We start from the raw sequence: 25990 nt of genomic DNA on the forward strand, positions 1-25990 counted from the left end.
GGCGAAGGTTATCTTTATTTCTATTTTCCTACATTTCAATGCCTATATTAAAAATGACTAAAGTTCTGCGTTTCAATTAAAAATGACTAAAGTTCTACGTTTCACTTTCAAACATAATTACTTTCCCCTATGCTTTCACTAGCTTTCTTTTCTACTGCTTCAGCTGGTAAGCACGAAATGTAAATTGTTAATCAGCGCCCGTCCTGTGTGCTTCTCTATTGCGTGCTTGCGTATATGGTTCTGAGATGCACAGCAAAGTGTTTCTTCGACGAAACGGGTACCGCTATAGCTTCGACGGCACTGGTACTGTGGTGTGGCTATTCTTTACCAAATTATAATGATTTACTGATCAATGAGGTTTACCGCAAAAAAAAAAAAAACATATTTGGCAATGGCAGCGTAGCGGAGGGCTCCTAATGGATTTTGGCCACCTGGGAATAATTAACGCGCACCCAAAGAAAGTTATATACTCTTTGCATTCTGCCCCTATCGGAATGCGGCAGCCGCGGCTGGTACTCGAACCCACAACCTCGCGCCCAGATGCAGAACGCCATGCAAGGTCACTGACCCTCCACGGTGGGTTACGCTTACCACATACAAGCCGACCACGATTTCAGCAAGTGCCCTGTTCGGGGCCATGTTTGCTTGCTTCTTGCTCCTTCCTAAAGCAGAGATGGCATTTACCCACTACGGAGGATTGGCCAAGCAAGCAGGCGGCAAGTAGGAAAAAAGAGAGAGAGAGAAAAAAAAATTTATTGCTAGACCAGGCTTCTTGAGCGGTGGCCTCCTCAGTCCAGGTAGCCATGGCTAATATATATATATATATATATATATATATATATATATATATATATATATATATATATATATTACAAAAAACGCTATTTCGAATGAGACGTACTGACAGTGGTAAGCGCAAAATATTCCTTTAATATTAAGCGATGCAGGTCCCGGAGGGCATACAAGGTTCTCCAACTTGAATTTGCAGGCGCTGGGTGAACCAATTCCTACAGGTTATGAACCCAACAAAAGACGTAAAGGTCACATGGTACATTTTACTTATTGTTTTAATGCGTTAGCATTAGCGGTCGTGGCAAGCAATTGGCCACCACCCTTCGGACCACCGGCAAGCTAATTTCATGACCTCGCTATGCCGTAAATAAAGTTGTTTCTCTCATTGGCATTTTCATCTAATTATAATATTGGAGAAGTTGATTAATTAGTTAAGACTATTTATGTAATTAGGAGGAATGCAAGAAATATTCTGAGTATCTCCGAGTGATATATATTGTGACGGAGGGAAGAAGCAAGACGGGAAAATATATTTACAATATTTACACGATTGACAATGATTGACACAACCAGTCAGTCACTGAAGCGTCGTCTTCTTCAGCCCCAGCTCGTGTTCCTCTTCCTCGTCAAGTAGCAATATTGTGCAGAGCCGTGTAACAATATATATATATATATATATATATATCGATGTATAGGAACTGCTAGGTTGAAGATACACGTACGAAAAAAAAAAGATAGTTTATTTCCTACATTATTGCCCTTTCTGTCGGGGTCCGGCCTTCGTCAGGGAATACAAGTTGGAAGGCCGGAGCCCGGCCGAAACGTAGGTAATAAAGTATCTTTTTTTTTTTCGTACGTGCGTCCTCAACCTACAAGTTCCTGTGCTTGTAGATACTCAGATTATTTCTTGCATTCCGCCTAATTACATAATTAATCTTAATTACTTAATCAACTTCTCATATATTATAATTAAATTAAAAGTGTCAATGAGAAAATTGTAGAGCAACGCGAGAAACTCCCAATACAGCTTTATGTTGCTCAATACGCGCTACGTAAAGCCCGCGCGAATGCACGCAAAGTGCCTCGAGCGGCCAGTCGCGCGGCAGTTTTGCGTGTACTACTGGTTCGTTATGAGAAAAGGAAAGGTTAGCGCTATATCTTCTGCAGCCCATATCTGTCGATATAAGGAGAACCACATATTATATGAATGCTTTATTTATTTGTACGACATGCAACAGAACTGTGACCGACAATATACAAAATACCGGGTAAGCCATGGGAGGTGTACGTTTTAGAATTCTCATTGCACATGTGTGAATGAGGATCCACTCGGTCAGACAAAGTGTTTCGCGGTTACTGATGTGGGGCATCGACATCCATTGGTGGGAATGCTGCATAGGAAGACCTCAAGATCGTCGCGGAGGTAGGACAGGCGAGTGCGAGAGTAGCACATTTTCACAAACGTATCAGCAGAGCTGTTCGTATGTGGCGCATACCATTCCTTCTTACCGCCAATCCTCCGTAGAGGTATGGTGGCTAGAAAAGGGTCTAGCCACCATAGTAGAGGGTACGAGCCACACTCTCTCCTTTGTTTTTTCTTGTTTTCCTTCTCTTTTGTAGGAAGGAGTGGTTGGCTTGCAGGCTAGTATGCCCCCCTCCCCGTTTTGTGTTTGTGCGTCGGTGTCGATGACTGCTTGAGGTGGACTGAAGACTGAAGTGAAGCGTGGTACGCAAATGGGCAGCTGTCATGTTTGAAACATGAAGCTTACTTGCTGCCTTATTGTGAAGAAACGTAGACCGAGTAAATATTAACCGTGCAGCTGAGAACGCTTGGTTAAGCGGAGTTACGGTGGCTAGATTGGTAGCGTAGTGCTAGCAGACGAATTCGTATAGTTCTTTAGAGGGCGCTTCTAAATAAGTTAGCTTTTCTCGTACACAGCCAAACAGAACTTACTACAACAATTCTACACCTAATTATTGTGCAAAAAAATTAAAATATCTAGAAGTTTTTGATTACAAGTGATACGTTTTGAAGACAGAAGATGGCAGCACCATCGTAAACGTGCAAAAATGTTTGAACATATTTAAAAGCTTCGATTTACTTATACTTTATTGCATTTATTTGAGTGCTGTTATTAAAAACGTTTTCAAAAGACTACACAATAACAATCTTGGAAGATTTCAGAGGTAGCCGCTCGTGGCGCCTCTGTCGTGAATTAACTCTGGTTTTTCCTCTGCATTTGTTGCTTGATTGCTGAAGCTGCCGGTCGACGCGCGGCCTTTGTCCGATTACACTGTAAACCGGCGCAGACCCATCTTGGGCCGCTGAACAGTTTCGTCTGTGCCGTGATCGCTCGCGTTAGCAGCTACGACAATGATGTCCAGGTCGGTGCGCGCCGAGACGCGGAGTCGCGCCAAGGACGACTTCAAAAGGGTCATGCAGGCCATCGACAAGGTTCGCAAATGGTAGGGAATCGATATCGTTTTATTGCCGTCGTCTCGGTAGGTCGCAGTCGGCTCACGCAGAACTGTGCTCAAAGCGGCGTGCGCCGCGTATACAGTAGTTGCTACGATGCTTCACGCTGCATCAAGCTCACAAACTCACCTCTGCCGCAGATTCATACACTCCTTGGACGGCAGACATGATTGCTATGAAGCAATGCGTGGTTCCCTGGCTTGTAATACAGCGTCTCAAGTCACTCTGCTTCAGTTTGTTTGTTTATTCGTTGACATTAGTTGGTTTGTCATCCCCATGATTATGCGGACGCGCCTGCCCAACACGTTTAAAAAAAAAAATAACGTAGATAATAAGTAAAGAGACCAACACTCGGGCGTACTTTCTAGTTTCGCGCAGTGGCCGATTGTGCTAGGCTTGCAATCTCGTACTGCTTTACTGTGTGGTACTTTTAAAAGCTTTTGTCCCTTTCGTATTTGCGTTTTATGCATGTTGATCAGGTCATTTGCTTCTATTAAACTTCTACATTGCCCACACATTTGGACGTCCATGTTTGCTATTTGCTGGGAAGTTTCCTGTCAGTGTGACTCGTGCACACCGATCCCGTATCACTGAACTTTGCTTATGTGTAATTGTTTTCAGGGAAAAGAAATGGGTTACCATAGGAGACACGAGCATGAAAATCTACAAATGGGTCCCAGGCGAGTACCACATGTTAGCCTACTAAAGAATTCTATATCGCGGGTTTGCACCCCGAGCTCGGCGGCTACATATCAGTGGCGGTGCAATGCAAAAATGTCTCTATATTGAAAACCAAAGGCCTACACAATAGCATCACTCATGGCCCGACTGTAGCTTGCTGGCCTAAGGCTCGCACTTATCATTACTATCACGCCTGCCAAAATTTGGCTTCTATTTGGCAGCTTCTAAAAAAGGAGCCGTTGCATAGTACAGTGAGCTGCGTTTTTAATATAGCATCAAATGAGAAAGAGTGTGCATATTTGTTCGGTGCTCAAATTTCACAACGAAGTTTCATTTTTTCGTTGCATTGTTCAACAACACATTTAGCGCTGTTTGTTGCCTGATTTGCCCGGACATAATAAAAAACAACCCTTGCCGTCTGTTGTGCACATGCGAGCTGTTGTAGGAACATGAGTTGGTTCTCTGTATCTGTTAGAAACCAAAAGGAACAGTGGTGGGTGTGGCAGGGTGACTCCGGTGGCTGAGCTACATCATTTCGATCATTGTCCTAACTAGAAATAGTTTGTGGATATCAGTAAATGTGAGAACATGAAACAATTTTCATCTCAGCCACAAGCTGGGGAATGGGCCTTCTGTACATCTCTGTAAGCTGGCTGCATTGCACAGCTCCACATACCTAAAAAAATGCTCATCCACAGCCCCCACTGTGTGCAGTCAAGAGCAATAAGTAGGGATGTGTGAATATTCAAAACCTCCGAATACCGAATCGAATAGTGTTCTATTCGATTCGGTCTTTGAATCGAGTAGTCACTATTTGTAAATACGAATATTCTTGAATACTTTTAGAATATTTCAAAATGTCAGCTGTGCCAATTAAACATTAAATTGGAGCAAAAGTACAGCGAATTTTCACCTCTGTGGGCATAGTATAGACATAAAACATAACAAATTTTGTAGTGGAGCAAGCTGCGTCACATAGGTAGCCATACTTTACAGGCTGTACAGCGTTCATTCGCGCTTTCTCTGAAAAGTCCTTTGCATGTGCCGAAACTACTTGTTTTTGCCTAATGCTCCATTTCTGCTTTTAATAAACAACGATTGATAACATACTATGTAATGACAGAAACTTGCTAACTTTAAGAATACTAGGATGTGAACATTGTCTTATACTAATTGTGATAACTGCTGTTCATTATTCGAAAACTATATTGATTTTCCATTTGATTCGCTTCTGGCACAATTCGATTCGCATTTGATTCGGCCTAAAAAAAAGACTAAAGGCAGTTTGAGCTTCAATTTGTTTCACACTGAGAGCTTTGCACTTCAGGCAGGTTTGTAGTCCGTAAATGAAGTTGTTGCGAGTCTGTTGAGCTGTGCAGGGCAGCCAACTTAGTACTCGTGCACTTGCACATAACTGTACTGCTCACAGAATGTAGAAGAGATGACAAACACCAAAGAAAAGTGAGAATGCTGCGATAAATGTAACGGTCTCTTATTGTGTAAAGCGATTGTTTAACGAGAACAAGGCAACCAATGAGAAACAAGATGTTGAATGTGATAATATTTAGTGGGCTCATCATATTGGTTTGAACTGTTGAAACAGTGGCCAATTAAAAAAAATGCCCATAGTTTCTCAGGCAGCAAAAACCAAGCTTATCTTTGCCAGGTACTGATGGCCTTACTTTGCAAGTGAAGACATGTGGCATGCCATCAAGTATAAAGTGCACATGTGCAGGACAGAATTATACAACAAGCATCTGCAAAGGAGTTAGTTTTGTGCATTCCTGAGGTATAACTTGGTAATAAGCTTGTGTTGTGTGATAACTTTGGCAGCAAATTTTCTGCTGTGGAGAAGATAAAGTTCCAGGTTCTATATAGGTTGCCTGCCAACATCAAGAATATGTCAGAACATCATGGAGACCGCTTACAATGGATTGGTTCCTTCATTGTCCAAGTCCCCTTGATATTTACCAAAGTTCTGCTTATAATTCAGATATTTGCTGTAATTGAAATGTTAGTGCTTTGGATGATAGAAATGGCATCATAGTTTTTCATTTATTGAAGATAGCCAAAGTGCTTGTCATGACATGACGCAGTGTTCGTTAGCCCATTAATTCAGTCTTTGAACACTGCTACAGGAATACACAGGTTGTCTTAATTTGAAACACATTACTGTGAATTTCCTAGCACCACTTGAAGTAATTGAAATATATCTGATATAATTTGAAACGATTTAAGCGTTGTACAAACACATTCTAGCATTGTACTAAGCTTGCTGTGATAGAGTAAAGTCTTATTTAACAGTTGGGGTATGCGAGTATGTGCTGCTGCTACAACTTTGTTTTCTGTTTTACAGTTCCAAGTACAGACCAGGTATGTGAATATCTTTCATACGCTATGGATCTCTATTCATAATTGGAAGTTCTTAAAAGCTTCCAGTTGCTATTTGTTTAGACATCTGGTTGTTCAATGAACAAATGCAGAGAACTGAATTACTGGTTGCTTATGTGGGTGCAAGCTGTGGCTTATGAGCAGATATTTAATTTTCACACTATGAGCTTCAATGTGCACCTGGTTGACCGGATTTGCAAGTTCTCAAGGCGGGGCACTTTACATCAAACACATTTAAAGTGCCTTCATAATTAAAGTATGACTACCTAATTTTAATGAAAACACCACCCTAGCTAGCTATTCAACTACTGCTTGCACAAGTGGTTTATGCCCTTGGGGAGGGGGGAGGGGGACGGAATTTCATGAACAAGTAGAATCAACAAATATATAACAAAAACTTGGTACTTTCTTGATTTCGTGATTATGCCATATGTTTTGTATTAGAAATTTGAAGACAATTGTATTAGAAGAAAATTTTATGTTGTGTTTTTTCTAGTGTGATTTTGTTCTAAGGTATTTATAACCAAAATTGAAACATGGTATGCGGATATCACATTCAAAAGCAGGAGCGTCAGCACATTGACAATCCATGTGTGACATAATTGATTGTCTATAACACGCCAGTCTAGAAGGCTGAAAGCTTTGAGCTGGCAGAAACAAGAAAGGACTGGCTTCCCCCTTTCCCCTTGTAATAAGCGACATCACGTGGGGGTCTTGGTGTCGAGTTGTTACTCTAGTGCAGCTAGTGGAGCACCTGATAATTTATTCTCGGTTTTCAGTGGGATTGCAGATTGTGCCAGTGCATGTAAAGCTTTTCACAAAGTTGGTTTGTGAGCATTCTCACTACTGACAAGAGAATGAATTTGTGCTGCTGCTACTGATATCTGAAACTTATAAATATTGATAGCACAGAATGGTCTTATGTACTTGTGTGCACTGCCTTGACTGAAATATCGTTATATATTTCAAACACATGTAGACGTGGTGTCATGATATCTTCATGTTTATTACTTAGGCAAGAGCAAAGACCAAAGTACCAACAGCTTCAAGCAACAAAGAAAACATTGAAACATCAGGAAAACATGACATCAAGAATGACGGTAAGCATGGATGAAACCTTTGTTGCTTTTACCAGTAGTGAACCCTGCTGGAAATGTTTTTCTGTAGCTGTGTATTACACATATTTTTGCATTTACAATGAAAATTGTGCGGCTTGTGTGCCACTTCTGTACCACTTCTGTGCCACACTATTGTCCCGAATTCTGACCAAAAATGACCAAATTATTTTTAAAAATCTCAGTTGCCAATATGTTTTACTTCCTCCGCCAGAATAAAATCGCTTCTGCTTGCACTGCCCCACAACTAGTGTGCTGCAATCTACCAGAAGCATGACAAAACATTTAGACAAAACCAGTTCGTCCATGGCATTGTTACAAAATGAAAAGTACCTTCGATGAATTGAGCTTGTCCTTGGCCAATTTTGCCAGAAACGCTTCGACAAACCCAGCTCGTTCATGGCACGGAAGAGGTTAAACAGTGTTTACAACTTTGACTCTGTACTAAGTATTGATTGCTGTGTGGTGTTTCTTTTTGATGTCTCACAATCTTGCAGACTCCCAATCCTTGGTAGGAAAAGACAAGTCTAATTCAAACATGTCTGAAGGCATGGAGGAATCTTTCACTGGTAAGTGTTGAGTGCTTTACCATGACTCTCTTTTAAAGAAAGCTGAACACATAATATTGTGCTACAGTTATACTTCTCTTACCTTTTGATCTTCTAAACATAGTATTAGATTTTCTCTTTCATAAACATCATAATTGGAAGTACCTGTTGCAGAATTTTTTTCTTGTGATTAGCTACAGCCCATAGAAAATTTAGCTGTTTCCTCCATGCATTCAAGGAATGGGAATATTTACTTCTTCAGAAGCATTGTATGTTTGGAAGCATCCATTGCAGCATTGCTCACATGCCACTGTATAGAATGTACTATGCATACCATATAAAACTGAAGGGGCTCAGTAACTTCAATATTTCCATGCTTCTTTTTCTCCCTCATATAGGTTTCTCAGAGTTCAGCCAGGACTCTCAGGGTGACAGTCATGTTCTAAGGGATTCACGACCAGAAGAATCCAGCACATGCATTACTGAAAACAGCAGCGACACACAATTTCCAGACTCTCAGGGAGGTAAGGCACGGCAGGTTTATTTGTTGAAAAATTCCATCCTGCAACGATGCTGCAGCAGTGCAAGCCCATAAACTGGCAAAATGTGATCAGTCATGCTAAGCATGGTCACAGCATCCTGCAGAGTACATCATAGCTTTGCACCAGTCGAGTACCTGTTAGATCAAACTTGACCTTATTTGAGCATAATTTTTACTTCTCTTATTATTTTCGAATTGATGAAGCTTTAGTGTTCAAAACACAATATTGTACATATTGTCTAGTTGCGTCACTGTGAGGAAACTGTTATACAATAAATGTGTGTTCAGTTTGGCAGACTTGTACGCAGTAGTGCCAGAGGCTCATTATTATTGCCTTTGAAAAGAGGTAAGCTTAAGGCTAGTTGAAGTCGAGAGTCTGACGAAATCTCTCATCTGGTCAGGAAGAATCATGGCGAAAAACTTGATTAAAATATGCTGTGCTAAAGCCAACACAGCATTTGCAGAGTGTAAGTTGATTGCAAAAAAATTGACACTATGTGCCTATAGTGTCATCATCGTCACCCTTTGTAGGAATGAAACTTTGGCCACACTGCGTATCAGTGTCGTAGTCGTCGGGACTTGCTAATTTCTTTTAGTTTTGAACACTCAACTAGCCTTGAACCACACGAAACTTGAGGGCAGACCAGACGTACGCTTGCCAGCATGCAATCTTTTCATTGCATGTAGGCTGTGAAAGTAAGGCTATAGGCACCGGGCGCAGGATGAGTTTCGACCGGTGGCACCTTCATGCGGCGGCGGCGCGAATGTAATGGCATGTGATGGCCGGGTCTGGTGCAGCAGGCGCTGCTTCCAGCTACGTCCATTTAATAAGCTCCATTGTTTTTTCGGTTTTGCGTTGCCGAAATACCACGTGAAACCAACTCTGATCAAACATGTTGCGTTTTTGGTTGCACAAACAGTTACTGAAGCCTGACTGAAGCTGGTTAGGCCATACACTTAAATTGTTTTTCATCGTGGCATCGCGTTTTTCAGGTGGAAAGACTGGATATTCACGGTCTGTAGGCAACAGTACGTACAGGGCTCAGCAATTGAAACGCGATACTCGAAGCATATGGCCTCCAGAGCTTTTTGGACTGCCCGTAAGCACTAGGGACACTAAGATAATGCATCATGGCATACCGTGAGAGCGAGTGATGCATTTTCACTGTGTTTGGTCCCACGGCGATCACCTAGCGTTCACCTGTGGCGCAATAAAATGTGGTGGCAGCCGTGCGCTTTTAGCATCTCGTTTCAGTCGCTGAGCACTGTACGTACATTTTTGACACTGCTTTGCTATATTGTTCTAACATTAATAAAGGAGCTGTTCATACGCAAGAGCTTAATGTCCCATGTGAATTGCGTGTCTTCGCCTCTGCGGGTGTAACGGGACCGGAGCTTGGGCACTGAAGGCCAACACTCAGATTTGTAATTGTCATTTTGCCATCTTATCAGTGTATTAGTCTTTCCTTTAGGGTATATTTTCTTTCCTCGCAATTCCCAACTCTGGTTCTGTCCAGCACAGGACTGCTTTGCATCGACGGTGAACGCAGGCGCAGCGGCATGTTCACACTCGTTGCGCTAAGCTGTGTGAAATGAACCATTACTGAAGATTGGGCTAATTTCTAAGACATTATGAATGGTGAAGCATTGCAAAGATAAAAACAATTACAACGGACAGAGAATGGGAACTTACCGACACGTGCGATCGGCGAAGAATCTCAAGGAACAAAAAGGAAGACGTACGTCTCCTTTTCTTGTCCATAATGTTTCTGCTTTTTGCTTTTTTACATGATTAAATACGCGACAATGTTAATGTGCACAGAAAAATGACACCTGGAATATAACTGCTGGAGTTCCACGTTTTAGCTTGCTGCGGTGAGCTCTGTTCATAGGGTGCATTTGCATTGCAATTTGCACTCGTTTTATGCTTTATAAACTACCTGATAGCATGAATGGAATCTGCTGCATACAAGTGGCCACCTTTGTCAAGAGCAGACACAGGAAAATAAGTTTCCGGTATATCGGGCCTTAAAACCCTTAGTGTGAAATTACTGGAAGCACCGTGAGCGTGTTCCTCCCGTCATCTGCTTCACATGCCAGTGCTCTGACTGCTGCCGTTCACGGCACTGTTCTCCAGCACTTTGCTGGCGCCTTACGACGGCTGCCGTCGGTTTTGTAGGGCAAATGAGGCTAAATTTCTGCCTTTCATCAGCGAAAAGATTTTCACATTCCTGGTATGTTCTGTTCTGTGACATCGTGCCTGTCATACCCTGTCATAGTTGCTGCATTTCTATATACCTATGCCTTTTCTTTGCACGCAGACCTCTCAGCAAGGCGAGACGAATCTAGTGAAGACAGCACAGAGGCACCATTGAAGAAGCTGAAAATGAGCAGTGATTGCTCTAAGGCATAGTAGCATCACTGCCAACCGCCATCTCTACCATCATCATGAGTAACAAACATTTATGTTGTAAGAGCCACCTGCGTCGTGTCATCCAGTGCCCATCATCACATCTTATGTGCTGCTAGGAAGGGTCAATGTGAATCTCAGCCCTGGTGAAAGGAGAACTGGGAACTTGCGATTGAGTGAAGTGCATGCACTTGTGCGTAGGGATACATAGCAACATGTTCTGTGTTACTTGGCGTGCGCTTAAAATTGGGGTTGCAGGAGAATGGTAGCCTTTCGGAATGCCCATTGAATTAAAGCACCAGTGTACTCCTAACTACATAGCTGCTGCAGGAAATGTTTGAATCTGTGTTATGCATTCCACAGCTTTTCTTTGTGATTGGTTATGTACAAACACAGTTGTGTCAACCAAGGTGAAGCACGTATAATCCAGACCTGGAGTGGTCTGTTAGCAGCAGTTCAATATTAATTTCAACACCTTGATGCCTCACTCTTCCACTGATCTTACATGAAGGCCCTACAACATGATTACAGCACCTTTTGCCTGCTTATATTAGCTCAACATATTGAACTATTACTAGCATGAGTATGTGCCTGTTAAGTAGCTTGATTAAGTGCATCCTATTTGGTTTAGTGAACTGCCTTGTGTCAGTTTGTTCACTTGTCTCGAAGTGACGGTTCCTTCAGGTGACATAGTTTATGAGTATGAAAACTGTAAATATTTTAAAATCTATACTAAAATAGAAGCGCTGCTGGTGTATAAGCTAGAGCAGTAAAATTATGCCTGTGACCATTTCATCTGTTATTGTCATGTTCATTGTGGACATTCTGCATTGAGTTGTGTTATGTGACAGAAGTATCTAGGTCACTATGAGAACCTGTGTACTACAGGACATAATAAAAAAAAGGTGTAAAACAAACATTTCTTGTTAATTTTTTACAGTGAAGCTGTTAGCCTCTAGTTGGTCGGGATTTTTCGTGGCGTGCTCACCCAAAAAACGGTAGCTGGAAAAGGGGCTTGTGTTTGAGTTTCCGCATAACACAATTGTGTTTTCTCGTATATTTGAATTACAATCCGATGCTATCTTGTCTGTAGGTTGTGTGTAAGTCGTATTTTATGCATTTTCTGGCGCAATTTACTTTTAAACATTAATTTAGTTCAATAAGGCACTTGCACTTGGTGGACGGCCTAGGAGAATGAGGATGTATGTTGCACTTCAGCACGCGTGCGTGCACGTGTGACGTACGTCACTTGTGGTGGTGGTGCTTGTGTAATGTCGTCTAATGTCAGTTGGGGTGGTGGTACTTGTCTGCACCAGCTTCGCTGTACATCCAATTTCACAGGGTAGAATGGAGGCGGATTTTTTTACTACTCAATTTGATGCAATTGCTTAATTTCTGAAACTGCAAATCCTACTTTTCAAAACTTACCAAGTAAATCTGTGCCTTCTTTGCTGAGGTGTGAACAGCTGTATTGTCTACTTCAATATTGCTTAATTTTATTTCATGCACCTCTAATTTTGTGCTTTTTTTAATTGGTGCATCGTTAATATTTGGTTAGACACCTTAATGTAACACATGAGATGACGTTGAATTATTTCTCACTGTTGCTGTGCCAAATCTGGCAAGAGTAGCACTTTATGGGTGCTGATAACGACATCTTTAAACTACATTGAACCACTAGCTCATATATGTGATAATACTATCTGCTGACATTCAGAGAAATCATTAGGGCAAGGTGAACAGTAATGGAGCTGAACTGCTTGTAGTGTTCATTTACCCTTGATGAAATGTGTACTCTTCATGATTGAGCAGAATGTACAGAAGGCTGTGGGGTAGGATTGCCACATCTCAATTTAACTGCTCAAAGCAGTTTCAATATAGGACAAATGCATGCGGAGTACCCCTTGTTTAATGGATATCTTCTTTAGGAGTCATACAGGCAACTGTGTCTCCGTAAAACGGAATAAATGTAGAAGGTTTATACAGCTGTATATTAATAAGGTGTTCTCCCAAGAGTGATCGACTGTATCTGTACATAGCTAATTCATGCATTCTCTGCCAAGAGTGATTGGCCCTGTACATTCTTCACCCAGGATTTTAAACCACTGTTGTGTTGCTGTTGCATGCATTTGGATATCTGCAAGGGGGGGATTTGAATCGGTACCTATTTTTTAGAGCCAGGACACCTTTCAAAGATGTGTCTGCTGACCACACTGTCTGGTTAAATTTAATGATTAATTAAATATAAACATTAACGATTCATTACATTTAAATACTAAAACACACAGCACTTCTGCTGTGGTGTACAGTTACATCAAATGCGAGTAATACTCTCGTTACTGAATTTGAATGTAAAACAAGGTTTTGCTCATTGTGTGCCTCTTTCAATTGTATGTGTGTCCCTTGTATCAAGACTTCTTGCGAAAAGCTAATTCCGAGGAAGCGCTGTTTTCACAGTCATTACCGTGTTATTAAGCCAAGCCATGTTCAAGATGAGCCAAACATTCTCTATCCCGGCACTCCAATGGCACCACAACGTTCTTTAAGGAGCTTGCATTGACAGTGGCGCCAGATTTCTCTCTAGGTACTGCTGTAAGAAATTATGTATTCTGCACTACCTGGCTCCCTTCACCACGTGACCTTTGTCTTTCATGCTGACACCACGTACGTACCTGCTGCTCTGGCTGGCCCGTGTCCATTCTCTCACAACCGTTGTAAAGGAAAATGAGAGTTGGTCGACAAGTTTATTTGGCACTGATGTTTGAGGGCTGCACATGGACGAAGAGGGGGGAGGGGGGTAGGGTTGGGGGAGACACCTGGTGGCTGGGCAATAAATAGTTTGTGGGGTGGGTGCTCTAGCGGTTGTCGTGCACGGCGTAGCAAAAGGATCCTCGTTCGTCGTCGCAGCTCAAGCGGCAACAGGCGAGTCCCGGTTCCTTGCAGTCCTCGTTGTCGACGCAGGGCTCGCCGCACTCGTCTACCACTAAGTTGGCAGGGCACGCTGCCATGGACAAGAAGGGCATCACATCAGTCGTCATCTAGAACAGGCAGAACAGCACACAAGCTCGGGTCAGGATCGGATGATTTATGCGCGCCCTGCAGTCTGTTCTGTTTAGCGATTGTTTAGCGTCTACTATTGCATACTTTTTGGCAAGATAGGCAAGATACTTTTTGTGTAACGGCTCCATCGACGCACTGTGCTAAAGTGTCCTGCGAAAGCATTCCCCTTACCGCGCTATGCTAAAGCGTGTTAGCATGGTGCTAGAACAGTAGGCTCATGCGATAAAATATTCTAGTTTAGCACAGTGAGTACATGTATAGGTGTCTTACCTCTGCGCTGTAACGTCTTAGTAATCGGCATGGCGGCGACGGGCAACGTAGCTTGAACGGAGCCACGTGATCACAATTAGCGAGCATGTGGGAATCAATCTATTGTTTATTCTCGGCGCAGATCGTCGCCGCGTCTATTTCGAGCCGCGCGATTATTCGCTCTATGGCTGAGAGCGAGGCAACTGTATTGCAATTTAAAGCGACAGCCACGTGGTAAACAACCGAATTATTGCTGCATCGTGACCATCGGATATACTGTGAAAAAACCGTAGTATAAGTATAGTTTCAATATAACACCAATATAATTTGTGCATGTTGCAAGACTGCTGGGTAGTCGATACTCACGCAGGGGCTAAATTCGAGGGAAGCCCAGACGCACAACCTCTGCAAGAAACACAGCTGGGCATTACTCGCTGGTTCTTTTTATTTTTTTGTGTGTATTTTGCTACATTGCGATGTTCAACAGCAGTGCTAGGCAAACTGGGATTGTAAATGCTACTGGTTATATTTAACAAAAGACAAAAAAAAACAATTCACTGACGATTACGATACTCCCTAATGCGAAATTTAAACGCAGCGTTATACGTGTTTTCATTTCGCGATATATTGGCTGGCGTGGACAATCGTCTCGTGCGGCACATTGCAAACGGAGAGAAGTGTGGCGCGACTGCCTCGCTAATCGGGAGATCGCGAGAGGCAACGCGTGGATGAAGCGGGGCCGCCATTCACAGCAGCCGCCGCAGAAGGACCTGCACTCATGCAGGGCTTTGTTCCATGTATGATATCGGTGAACAGGGGCCGTATTCTGAAACGATCCACTTCGGCGATACTATCGCTTTGGCCAACGGCGCGCGCAGATTGGCTATATTAGCAAAATTTGATGAGCTGATTGGCTGGTTGAGCACGACGTCATACAATTTTGCTCAAACAGCCAATCAGCGCGCGCCTGACGGCGATATTGTCGCCTAGGTGTCGCCGAAGTGGATCGTTTCAGAATACTGCGCCAGACGCGCGCTACTCCGGCGCCACCTCGTAGCCATCGTCGCCACAGAGACCGTCTTGTGCGGAACTACGCTTTCTGACGCTTTCGCCATATCCTTCTCCGCTTTCCCCCTCGCGCTCTCTTCGCTATCGCCGCGTTTCATTCCCCGCTGCGCTGTGCCTTCATCTCTTTCATCCTTCGCTGTGCTCGTTCGCTCGGTTATGCCGAGTACGCCGACGCTCGCCGCAGGAACGGGCGCCTAGGAGCTGCGCTCTAAAACGCGTGCTGATTGTCCCCTGATACAGGTATGCCCCAGCAGAATAGGAAACTATTCAGCTGTAGTACATTGAGCAACATATCGGCCCTACATGGCAGATCGTTTGACCAACGTTGGGCATATAATGGCCCCGCTTGGAGCGCTACATGGTTGACACGCGCGCACGCACAAATAATGCAGTCCTGCTCGAAGCACACGAATTTTGCTGAACATCGCGAAATGCGGATGTTTAGATCTTACGATCGCTTTCTATGAGGTCATCGCCCTTGCACTGTGATTATTTATCTCGCCGTTGTCGAGATACACAGGCATTTGCGCAAAGCGGGCGTATAAAATTGCACTTGCAAATGTGAAAATAATAATAATACAGTGACCTTTACCGCTGGCACGTGCCCTATCGGAGCGATCGCCGGTCTATACAATTCCAGCTTTTGCGTGTAAGCTACCGACGCGCCACTAAGTTCGCGACAAGCTCCTGGCGAATCTTCGCACCATCTACGTCGCAACCTATTGTTTCGGATTCACGCTGACTCGCTTTCCGTTGGCACGCTGGCGGAGAATTGCTTAGTGCAAACGGTTAGACGCTACATCCGTTACAGTTTTCTGCTTCCGCCTCTGTACTGCCGTCTCCTGGCGGGTAATGAACAGCTTTGAGAGCGTTTAAAGCGATATACCGCGTGTCACAGCTAACGTTAGACAAGCTGTTGAACGAGAAAAAAATTAGACACGGTGCAAGATACAGTTAGAAGACGCACGGTGTTCGGTCGCAATAGATCTGACGCAATATGGGACACTCTGTATACCACTTGCTTCGAGTGATTCAACATTTTGCTACGTTGTGCCCAGACCCTACTGGGTCAACATAGCGGGGCCCTATATATACTGTAGTTCATTATCCCCCGTGTCTCACGTATACGCTGCACACACAACGGGAACGGGAAGCAGACACTCACCGGACTCTGGCCGGGTGGCCTTGCTCTTGATGCACGACCCGGTGATGCGCGCAAGGGTGACGAGCCGCGACACGACGCAGCAGGGCCTCTGCCACCGGCGCGTACCGGGAAAGGCGTGCATGGCGCAGCAGCCGGTCTGCTTGCACTGGTCACTCGTCTCGCACGCGTGCATGAAGCTCAACGGGAACGGGCACATCTCATACATGCCGAAACCCAGGTCCAGCTGCCGGCCGCCGCTCGGTCGGTCGCTGCCGGCCCTGTCCGCACCGGGCTCGTCCACCTGCGTTAGTGTAGTGCTGGAAGTCACTAAACGTGGCTTTTACGAACAGCCTTTAAATAGGTCCCGTTGCTTAACGTCTTTTGAAACGTGGGTATACGTGACGATACAAGCACGATATGAGCCGCATACTGGGGAAAAAAATTGACAGTCACTTTGGCACCCTCACGTGATTTGAATGCGAAAGCATGAGGACTTGTCCAAGTTATCACATGAAATTAGAACTCCACCTTAGTCAACCTTGCTTTAATTTGTACCAACCTTAATCCATCTTAATACACCTTAATCCACCTTAACCCAATTTCGGGAGTAGGCCAGGTCCGACGCCGTGGCTGTTCACCGTGGGATTTCACAGTGCGAGCCGCAGCAGGTCTAGCGCTGGGAACGTGACGTCATAACTTGGTCACGTGGGTTTTGGTTCCTAAGGATAACATCGGACGGCGGATTGTCTACTCCATAGGGCCTACAATGCTATCGCATTAAAAACATTGCGTTGGTCACGACTTCAACTTTTGTCTATTGCGTGGGAAACGATCAGCGTGAAGTTGCAGAAACTCTATATATAAGCTTCTCGGTCGCGATCGTAAAAGGGCCACTTATAGCAAGTAAGAACGTCGGGAAACACCTGTACTTTGATATATTATACTAAAGTTGTCTGAAAATACGAAACTGGTGTCATCGACATCGTGACGTCGTGACATAGGACAAGATTTGCAACGCTGCGTGTAGCAGTGCTGCTCATAAAAAGTTTGTGACCGCTGCGCGCGTTTGTCTGTGCTCGCACGTTGCAGCTGCGAAGATCACAGGAACTGTTCTATAGTACATCATACAGGAAAGGAGCCAGCCACGGTATCGTGAGGTTATTATCTGCAGGGATCTGCGTTTTCGCGCTTTCGAATCTACAGGGTTCTGCACCTCCAACGAGCGTGACATTATAACCACAGAAGCGCAGGCCACGTGCACAGGCGCCGTCGCCACAAGGTTTTCCCCTCTCCCCCTACCCGTCTCCATTGCTGCAACGCTGTCGCTACACCCTTTCCTCCATCTCCCCTGTTCCCACGAACGAGCGTGACGTTATAATCACAGAAGCGCAGGCCACATGCAGAATCCTGTCCAATCGTATTGTCTCCATTCCTGTCGCCGATACGGACGCAAGCGGCCCAGGGTACCCACCCCTCCCCTCCCCTTTGGAACGAATGCGGGGGATAGACCGGCTAGTCTGCGGGGGCTAGACGGAAACGGCTCCGCTGTAAAAAAAAAAAATGAAAAGTAAAAAAAAATGTCATGTCACGACTCCTTTAAGGGGTCCCTCACCGGGCCACATAGCAAATGTTGGTTATGCGCTAGAAGTTATGTGCCCTCTAAGGAGCGTTCTTCCTCAAGGATTTTTCAAATTAGTTAATTATTAATAGCAGAGATAGAAAATTACTTGAAGTGCCGCGAGCCCATGACTCCAGGAGACGAGCGTTGCCGCCAACATAGGCACTCTCTCCGCGGTGATCCCGTGGGCGCTGCCATGTTTGATCACGTGGTGACGCGTCCATTGCTTGCCTCAACTACCTTCATTGCCTCCGTGTTTACAATGAATGTGTATGACGCCGGAGCGGCTTAGCAAATCTGTGTTTTGGGCGATATCGTAGACGGTGACTGGGTGGACGACACGAATCTTTGGCCACAGCTTCAGAGGACATGTAAATGCACTTTCGGAGCTGATTAAGCTACGTCAAAACGGCGCGAGCATCGTATATCGTACTTGCTCTAAAAGCGGGGCTAAATATGTATTCCAAGCTACCCAAACTTTCCGCTCATGAATTGAATCAGGATTAGCGTGTTTTGCTCTTCGTTCTTTATTTGGCAAATATTTTTGTAGGAGCCGCTTGTCATGTTTCTGACTCAGTAAAGTTCCTCGGTGCGGTCATTATCTGATTATTTTATGCCTAATCGCTCGCGGGTGTGCTCAGTTCCGTTAGATTTGTTCATGCTGCGCACAAGGCTTGAAACGTAGCTGTTCTGTAAATTGCAATACATTGTAGCAAATACATATTATCGCTAGTAACTCGCTTACTCTTATGGGCCATCACGATACATTCAGCTTCGACCATTCATGCGCTATCGATGTAGTACTGTCATTTATTGTGCGTATATAGTGTGCATATATTCAAGTGTGCGCCCATTCACTTATTCTTGACACGTTGGCGTGGGCGTAAGTTTCCGTGCTACTTGAGGTAGATGTGTGTAGATACTGTGCGCGAAACCTACTATGACAGGAAGCGGCGCTACTTCCTTTATCATTGTTTAACGAGCGGTACTCACTCTTGCCGACGTACCAGGGCTCAAGCCCTTTTTTGAAGGTTAGCGATGCGACGCTGGCGGATGAGCAAATTTCTGTATTCTCGAGGAAAGCCGTACAATCTCGAAGTGCCGGAAACACGTACGGACAGTTGCAGCAGCGGTCCGCGAACTTGGCCACGCATATTCATTACATTCCTTAATATGCCAGTCACTATTTTTGCAGCCAACTACTGCAAACGTCTTCAGTCCACATGATTCAATCCAGCTTAATTGGAGCACAGTGCGTTAGCGAAAACTCAGTTGCATTTCCGATAGCTGATCGCACAGAAGCAAAGTAGACGCGGTAATGGTTTCGTATTCGTGCGCGGTCGCTGAGGCGACGTATACAGCGTGCCGCCGAAAGCGCCATCTCGTTTCTCCAGAACAAACTGCTCCGCGAAAAGGTTCAATAGCCTCCGCAAGCATAATTCCTTCCCTGCATTCTGCCATGGCGGAGGATCGCGTTATCGTCACGGGCCCCGCCTTCTTTTTCCTTTCTCGTTCTCTCGCGTTTTTGCTGAGTGACGCACTTCCGGCGACGGTCTCGCGCGTGAGCTGTTGCGTTTGTCTCGTTTCGCGCAGCAGCCGATTTTCGCACGCTCTGCACGAGAACACCTGATTAGCGGTACAAGTCAGTGCCACAATCACGAGCACTGAGGCAGGCGCGAGAGGATGAAAGAGCATGATCGCGGCGCTGGAACACGGTCGAAAATTACTTAGTTTCGTTCTCTGCGCGTACGACTACACGACGTGGGAACAAGCAGACGAAACGGAAGTACATCTCTGTTGCTGCAGTACGAAGTAAAACGAAAACACGCAGACATTCGGTTTGTATGTTTTATTATTTCTCTAAACTTTAATTCGTCTATTGAAGCAACAGATTAAACAAATAACCGATGTTGCCTTGAATAATTCACGAAGTCACGTGCCACTGTAAGTGACGTCACCGCACTGCCATGTACGCAGGTAGGGTGGCTAGCGCAGGCGCACTTGTGCGATTAACGTCCATTCTCCGGATGGGAGCGCAGCTAGTGCCCGCGAGGAGAAGGACCAACGGCGTTTAGTTTGAAATTTAAGTTCTTTCCGCGGCGCGTGGAGAGGTAATACTGAGCAGCTACACGGCCATTAGCACGCATTGTATGCACTGCGCTTGTCAGCTCGAAATGGCCAGACCTGGTGAGGGGCCCTTTTACTTGCTCCGTCTGTGTCTAGCAGTAAGGGAGAGTTCATGCTGATACCGAACGGTTAAGTTTGTAAGCATTTTTATTTTTCGTATAGGAGTAATGGCCGCCTCAACGCGTTGCTGCACGCCGGAGACCTCGGAGTCTCAGCCCTGCGTTTTAGCTCGCGAGTCGCGCCGCGATGTAGCACGTCAGACGGCCAAACAGAAAGACGCTCAAGCTGCATCTCGTGGTTCCTGCCGTGTTGTTATAGTGAACTTTTTTTTCAGAAATTAAGGGACTGGGAACACGCCAACGCACGATGGATAAAGCGGAGAAGAGTCTATTCGACCGTCGCAAGATGTGCCGTTTTGTAAACGCTTGCTCAGATACGGGAGGAATTTTTTCACGAGTACTGGCGGTTCGATCCGGCTGTACTTGACGGAAAACAGCTGCCGCACAGATTCAACGGAACGTTATTGCTCGAGGGGTGCGATCGCTTCTGACAGTCGAGATACTACCGGGTAAGGTACAGGCGAACACCAGCTTGCCGTTGGACGTGGTGTGTGCCAGGCCACCTTCAACCACGTGCTCACTTAGGTGTGAAGCGCGATCACATGCAGGAACTGCAATGACGCCCAGCAAATGTATACATTGGCCGCCATCAAAGCCAAGATATGGACATCCCAGAGACGTGTTGAACACGTGACGTCCCTCGCACTGATCGTTTTGCCGCATTTTCTGTGCCCTGCGGACATTCCTTGCAAGTCCGCGAGAGACACCACGGAGACATGCTGCGTACATTTCACGGACATGTCAAAACAGATCATATATCTCTTTTCGCGGTGTTAGCTACAATGAAAATACGTTCGCAGCACACGCTGCAACTGTGTGACAGATGCAACGGGCGGAACGCCTGCAGAGCAAGACCAGGGCCCGACCTTACAAAGCTTTTTCGTTCGTATAGCGCGCTTTGCCATTGGCCGGCTTCCTTCGCTAATGATATGTCCCGCATGGCGATTGGCTGAAATTTTAACTTACGAGCAATTCTAACTTAAGAGCATTTTGCGAATACCGGCCCAGTTACACTGCGTGCACGCGTTATGCGAGAACGCGCTCACGCGGAAGTGCAGTGCACTCCTCATTCTTCTGTATACGCCTTCCGCCAGGCATAAATGGCATACTGAACTAACTGAAGTTTTTAAAGTAAGTTGCCTCAGGAAATGCGCAAAGCATACGACGCACACAAGAGTCGCAGATGCATGATAGTTTCGGATTAAAATTCGAACGTACGAGGAAGTATAATTCTTTTACGTGGAAACCCAATGACAAAGCCTCTTGGAAGACAACTATTCATGCGCGAGCCGAGAAGGGTGCATGGTCAACATCCTTGGGACGTCCGTGGTAGGATATCCGAAAGTAGAGATCCGGCGGGTGCCTCGTTTGTCTTAAGAAAGGTGCACGGGCGTTACGACATGATTTAATTGTCCTACGGACGAAATGTTTTCACTGGAATATGACCTGATGAAACTGCAATGCCAGTACGCGTCTAACTTAATTTAGCTAACATGCGTGTAACACCCAGTTACGTGATTAACGGTATTAAAGTGAACTCGTTATCGCTTGGTGTCAGGAAGGATGATCGCGATGCTCAAAGGAAAGATCTGTTAGTGATGTTTGTACGAAATGTTAGCATGTGCAGTGTTAATACATTTAAGTGAAAATAGGATGACACAATGCGCATACAGGGTATAAGATGTACAGTTGCTTCAAGGGGTTAATACACTTAAGCGTCAGCAAAACGTGCACTGATCTTTACAGACCTTACGTATACCTGCGTCGTGGAGTTCACCATATCCGCCACATTTTCGACGAAAAATGTCCCCCTTTTTCAGTTGCGTGTTCAACACTTGAGGCAGCTTTAATGTAGTCAGATTTGCAAATTGTAGCCTGCCTTCACGACTGCCACAAAGCCTATGCGGGATTATTGAGTCATATTTCTCGTATCCACAAATAACGTCGCATTGATTCACTGTATTGATCATCATTCCGTTAAATATAGTATCACTGTTTTTACATTCCGCCTCCACAGAAATGCAGAAATTTACGCCCGCGTACTCAAATTTAGGAGCACAATAAACATCCCAGGGCCGGTGGTCGAGTTAATCCGGAGCGTTACACTATACGGCGTCCCTCATTACACACTCTATTGTTTCGGGTCGTTGAACCCCACATTTTAACTTGCAACTTTTTTTTCTTCTCTTTATAGCATCGCGCGCTTCGATTAAACCCGCTCACCTTGTTGTTGAGGGCGGTGTCGTCGTCTGACGCGTTGAGGCCCACCGCCAAAGCGTACAGGTGCTCGGGCGATAGACTGGCGCCTGCTTCCGGCAGGTTCGAGCATACGATCACGACACCTACGAGGAGCAACGTCATCGTCATCACCGTTGACAACGGTGTCGCAGCACCACTCCGTCGGGCACACATCGTGGCGCGTTCAGCGCGGTGATGATGGAGGGTTGATGCCAGCGATCTCGGCGGTGGCGGTGGTCGTAGGACCGGGCGCAAGCAGTGCTCGCTTGCTACGCTCACGGACTCGATAGCGGGATCTCCTCTCTTCGGGCGCAAAGGGGGGTGGTGGGGTGCCGTTGGCGGGGCAAACACCCCCCTCGAGCGGCGGGGCGACCTGGCGCTTCTTGCATTCCCAAAACTGGTCCTTCCTGGCCCGGTCGTCCCCTCTTCGTGCACGCGGAGCCGATCGACGCCGCCGAGAGGCGACATCAGGAAGTTCGGCGCACTGCGTGCGGCCTATCAATCCGCTATAGCTAGGTTTCTTTCTTTTACATTTAACCGGCGTTTCTCTCTCTCTCTCTCTTTCTGTTCTTGACCCGCGTACTACCTTGACCTGAGGCTGAGTACGTGTGGGCTGCGACGCACTTCCACTCGCCGTTATTGTTGCACTCTCAGGGCTGCGCAGGCCGTCAGTTCTTATTTTAAAGCTCAAAAAGGGGCGATTTAACGGTAAACGTGAAGTTTGTGTGGGTTCGTAACTTCCAATTCAGGAGTGCCAAAATGATTCACTGTAATCTCGAGCGGCGGATCTTCTTCGTGACGATGGTGGATTTTGGCAGTATACAAAAAAATGCTAGAATCAAAAGGATGTATAGCATGCCTGATTCGCTTCAGCAGGTTAGGTGACTACTTGTCGCTGCCTCGTTTCAAAGGGGATGCCAATAAATCATCGTCATAATCAGTGGAGTGACCGAAAAAATGTCAACCGCGATTAGTGAAAGACGGCTGGCGACACCATCTTGAAGTTCGTACTCGAGTTCCGTGCGATGTGATCATGAACCTGCTTGGGACATCAGCGCGAGTGGATGTAACTATAGAAGGGACCGCGGATTGTGCGACAATGTGCGATGATGCGTGAAATGATGTGCCTCTGTATATGACGCTGACACCGTGTGTGACTGTGTGGCGCCTTGACAGATTGTGTGACAGCGCTCACACAGATAGTATTATTCATTCTATGCCTTCCTTCGTTTTTATTTTCCGTCATCCCTCGTACATCGGGCTGTTCCCCTTTCCTAATACTATAGGCTAACCAAGTGGAGACATCCTCTTGTTAATCTCCCTACATTTATTTCATTTACATTTATTTTGGCGTTAAAAAAACACCTACATTTATTTCCTTTACATTTATTTTGGCGATAAAAAGCAGATTGATCTATTACTTTTTAACGTGACCAAACACGGAACATAGTGAGTTTTGGTAACGTTTTCTGAGAGAGAGAGAGAGAGAAAGAAAGAAAATGACAGAACAGGCGAACATATTTTGAAATCCCTGATGCCACAGTGACATATACAGTATTAACAGCGTGGAAATGAATTTATGTTCAGAGAGAGAAACTTTGGCCATCATTTTCACCGTTTCTTGTCGTCTCTCTTCCACCGAATAAACGAAAAGTGAGTCTCGAAAGGTCAATAAAAAGTAACCATTCTAAAGTGATGCGCTGTTGTCATTCAGTGTTACTCTAAAGGGGCACTAAATAGAAACAATAAATAGGGTTATACTAACAAAGTATTCTTTCAGAACTGTATTCTAGGTAAATGCACGGTAAAAGGTCGATTAATAGTAGAGAAAATGAAGGTCAGTTTCATTTTTCCTTAAAAACCTAGCGCCGCGGCGCACGTACCAGTGTGACGTTCCGGACTTAATTCAAAGTATTTTTTCCTTATTTAAGCCGTTGTGGCTGCATAAACGTTCTTGAAACTTGCTAAGTTGAGTTCTTGGCTCCCTTGGAACATAATACATTCCTCATCTTAACCGACAAAATGTTAAATATAGGCCCGCGAGCAGACGCCGTTAAAATACATGACGTCGCAGCGGGCTGGTGCGGCAACTTCAAGGCGGTGTCGCCGCCTGTCTTTCGTTTTTGCGTTATTTTTCTGGCTTACCAAGCCTCTTGACATGTTGAAATTGTGTTTTAATGTTTTTTTGTGAAAGAGTAATTTAATAAATACAGCTCTTTTTCTTTTCTTCTCTTTGGTGTCTCTTTAGATACCGTCAGTGAACGCGGTATTCTCTTCGTAGTGAATTAATTGGTACAAGACTCTTTTCACCGGCTAGTTCGGTCACTATAACCAGATGGCGCTTGCGCCGCGCCTAGCCATTTGTTGCCTCAAGACCCACCGTGTCGCCTCCGCGATGGCTCGATTCCCGGCCGCGGCGAACGCGTTCCGAGAAGGGTGGGATGCAGAAACACCATAGACCGGATTTAGGTGCACGCTAAAGAGCACCAGCACTATAATAAGCGTCCCTCATTACCCACTGTGCAGTTCGAGGACGCTGAGCCCCGTCTTTATTATCTGTTAAATATGCTGTACGCGTAGACTTGAGCAAGGCTGCTTCCTATAGTTCGAGGACTGACAACTGTGGCATTATCGCGCGGATATTTGTACTCAAAGCTGCATGATCAGCTCGCAGGTCTTTGTGTTGAAATTGGAGGAGCATCGAAAATGATTACGGCAGCACTAATCTCGCGATGACTGCCGACGCGGTAATGCGATCAGCGCTCGAGCTATCTATAGCGACAAACCGTATTTCTTAAGTGACGTTTCACAGCGAATCTGTATACCTCTACCAGCCAAGGAAACTTTCGTGTCGTTGGCGTAAGCAAAAAACGTAAGGCCTCGAAGTCCCCTCATGGGAGACCTGAGCCTGGGTCGTTAAACTTCGCCGGATTTTAATAAAGTTGTTTCCGTCCACCCATCCACGGTAAGCAAGCGGCTCGTGCTCGGGCTCGGCACGCGCTCTTGCCGAGCGTCCCGCGTTCGTCGTCGTCTTCCACAGCTGGCTGCGTTTCCGCTCATCATTCCAGCGTAGAATTTCACTTCTCTTCTGTCGTCGTAATGGGGAGGCCGCGTTCACGGAGTTATGAGCCAATGCTCATTAGCGGTGCACCACTGCATGCTTCGCACCTCCCCAGGTTTCACGTTAGTGGAGCTGCATTTCGCTCAATGGGTCATTTGACACTTACGCAGAAAATTTAATTCACCGCTCAAACCGAGCCATAGACCGAGCCGTAGACTTTACTTGTGCTAACTGGAATAACTAATAAAAACTAAAACAGTAAGAAAGGCGTCTATAATGGCCAGATTGCTGAGGGAGTTAAAGAAAAAAAAAATAATGGTTTCACAGCATACAGCCCAGCACTCGTTTTCAA

The 25990-nt window shown here is 45.3% G+C and overlaps 2 protein-coding genes across 2 annotated transcripts; one reads left to right on the forward strand and one right to left on the reverse strand.

Annotated features, from left to right (window-relative positions):
- Positions 1–3020: 3020 nt before the first annotated feature.
- Positions 3021–11871, forward strand: LOC119446331 (B-cell CLL/lymphoma 7 protein family member A-like). The gene is made up of 7 exons (XM_037710741.2): positions 3021–3258; positions 3890–3948; positions 6306–6322; positions 7356–7440; positions 7953–8024; positions 8402–8527; positions 10866–11871. The coding sequence occupies exons 1-7, from the start codon at positions 3167–3169 to the stop codon at positions 10955–10957; spliced, it is 543 nt and encodes a 180-aa protein (XP_037566669.1). The 5' UTR covers positions 3021–3166; the 3' UTR covers positions 10958–11871.
- A 1913-nt stretch (positions 11872–13784) lies between these two features.
- On the reverse strand, positions 13785–23128 carry LOC119444155 (uncharacterized). The gene is made up of 3 exons (XM_049664087.1): positions 22563–23128; positions 16497–16776; positions 13785–13992 (listed from the first exon to the last, which is right to left on the reverse strand). The coding sequence occupies exons 1-3, from the start codon at positions 23043–23045 to the stop codon at positions 13982–13984; spliced, it is 774 nt and encodes a 257-aa protein (XP_049520044.1). The 5' UTR covers positions 23046–23128; the 3' UTR covers positions 13785–13981.
- Between the last annotated feature and the right edge of the window lie 2862 nt (positions 23129–25990).

Source organism: Dermacentor silvarum, chromosome 3 (genome assembly GCF_013339745.2).
Source record: "Dermacentor silvarum isolate Dsil-2018 chromosome 3, BIME_Dsil_1.4, whole genome shotgun sequence".
NCBI classification, from domain to species: domain Eukaryota; kingdom Metazoa; phylum Arthropoda; class Arachnida; order Ixodida; family Ixodidae; genus Dermacentor; species Dermacentor silvarum.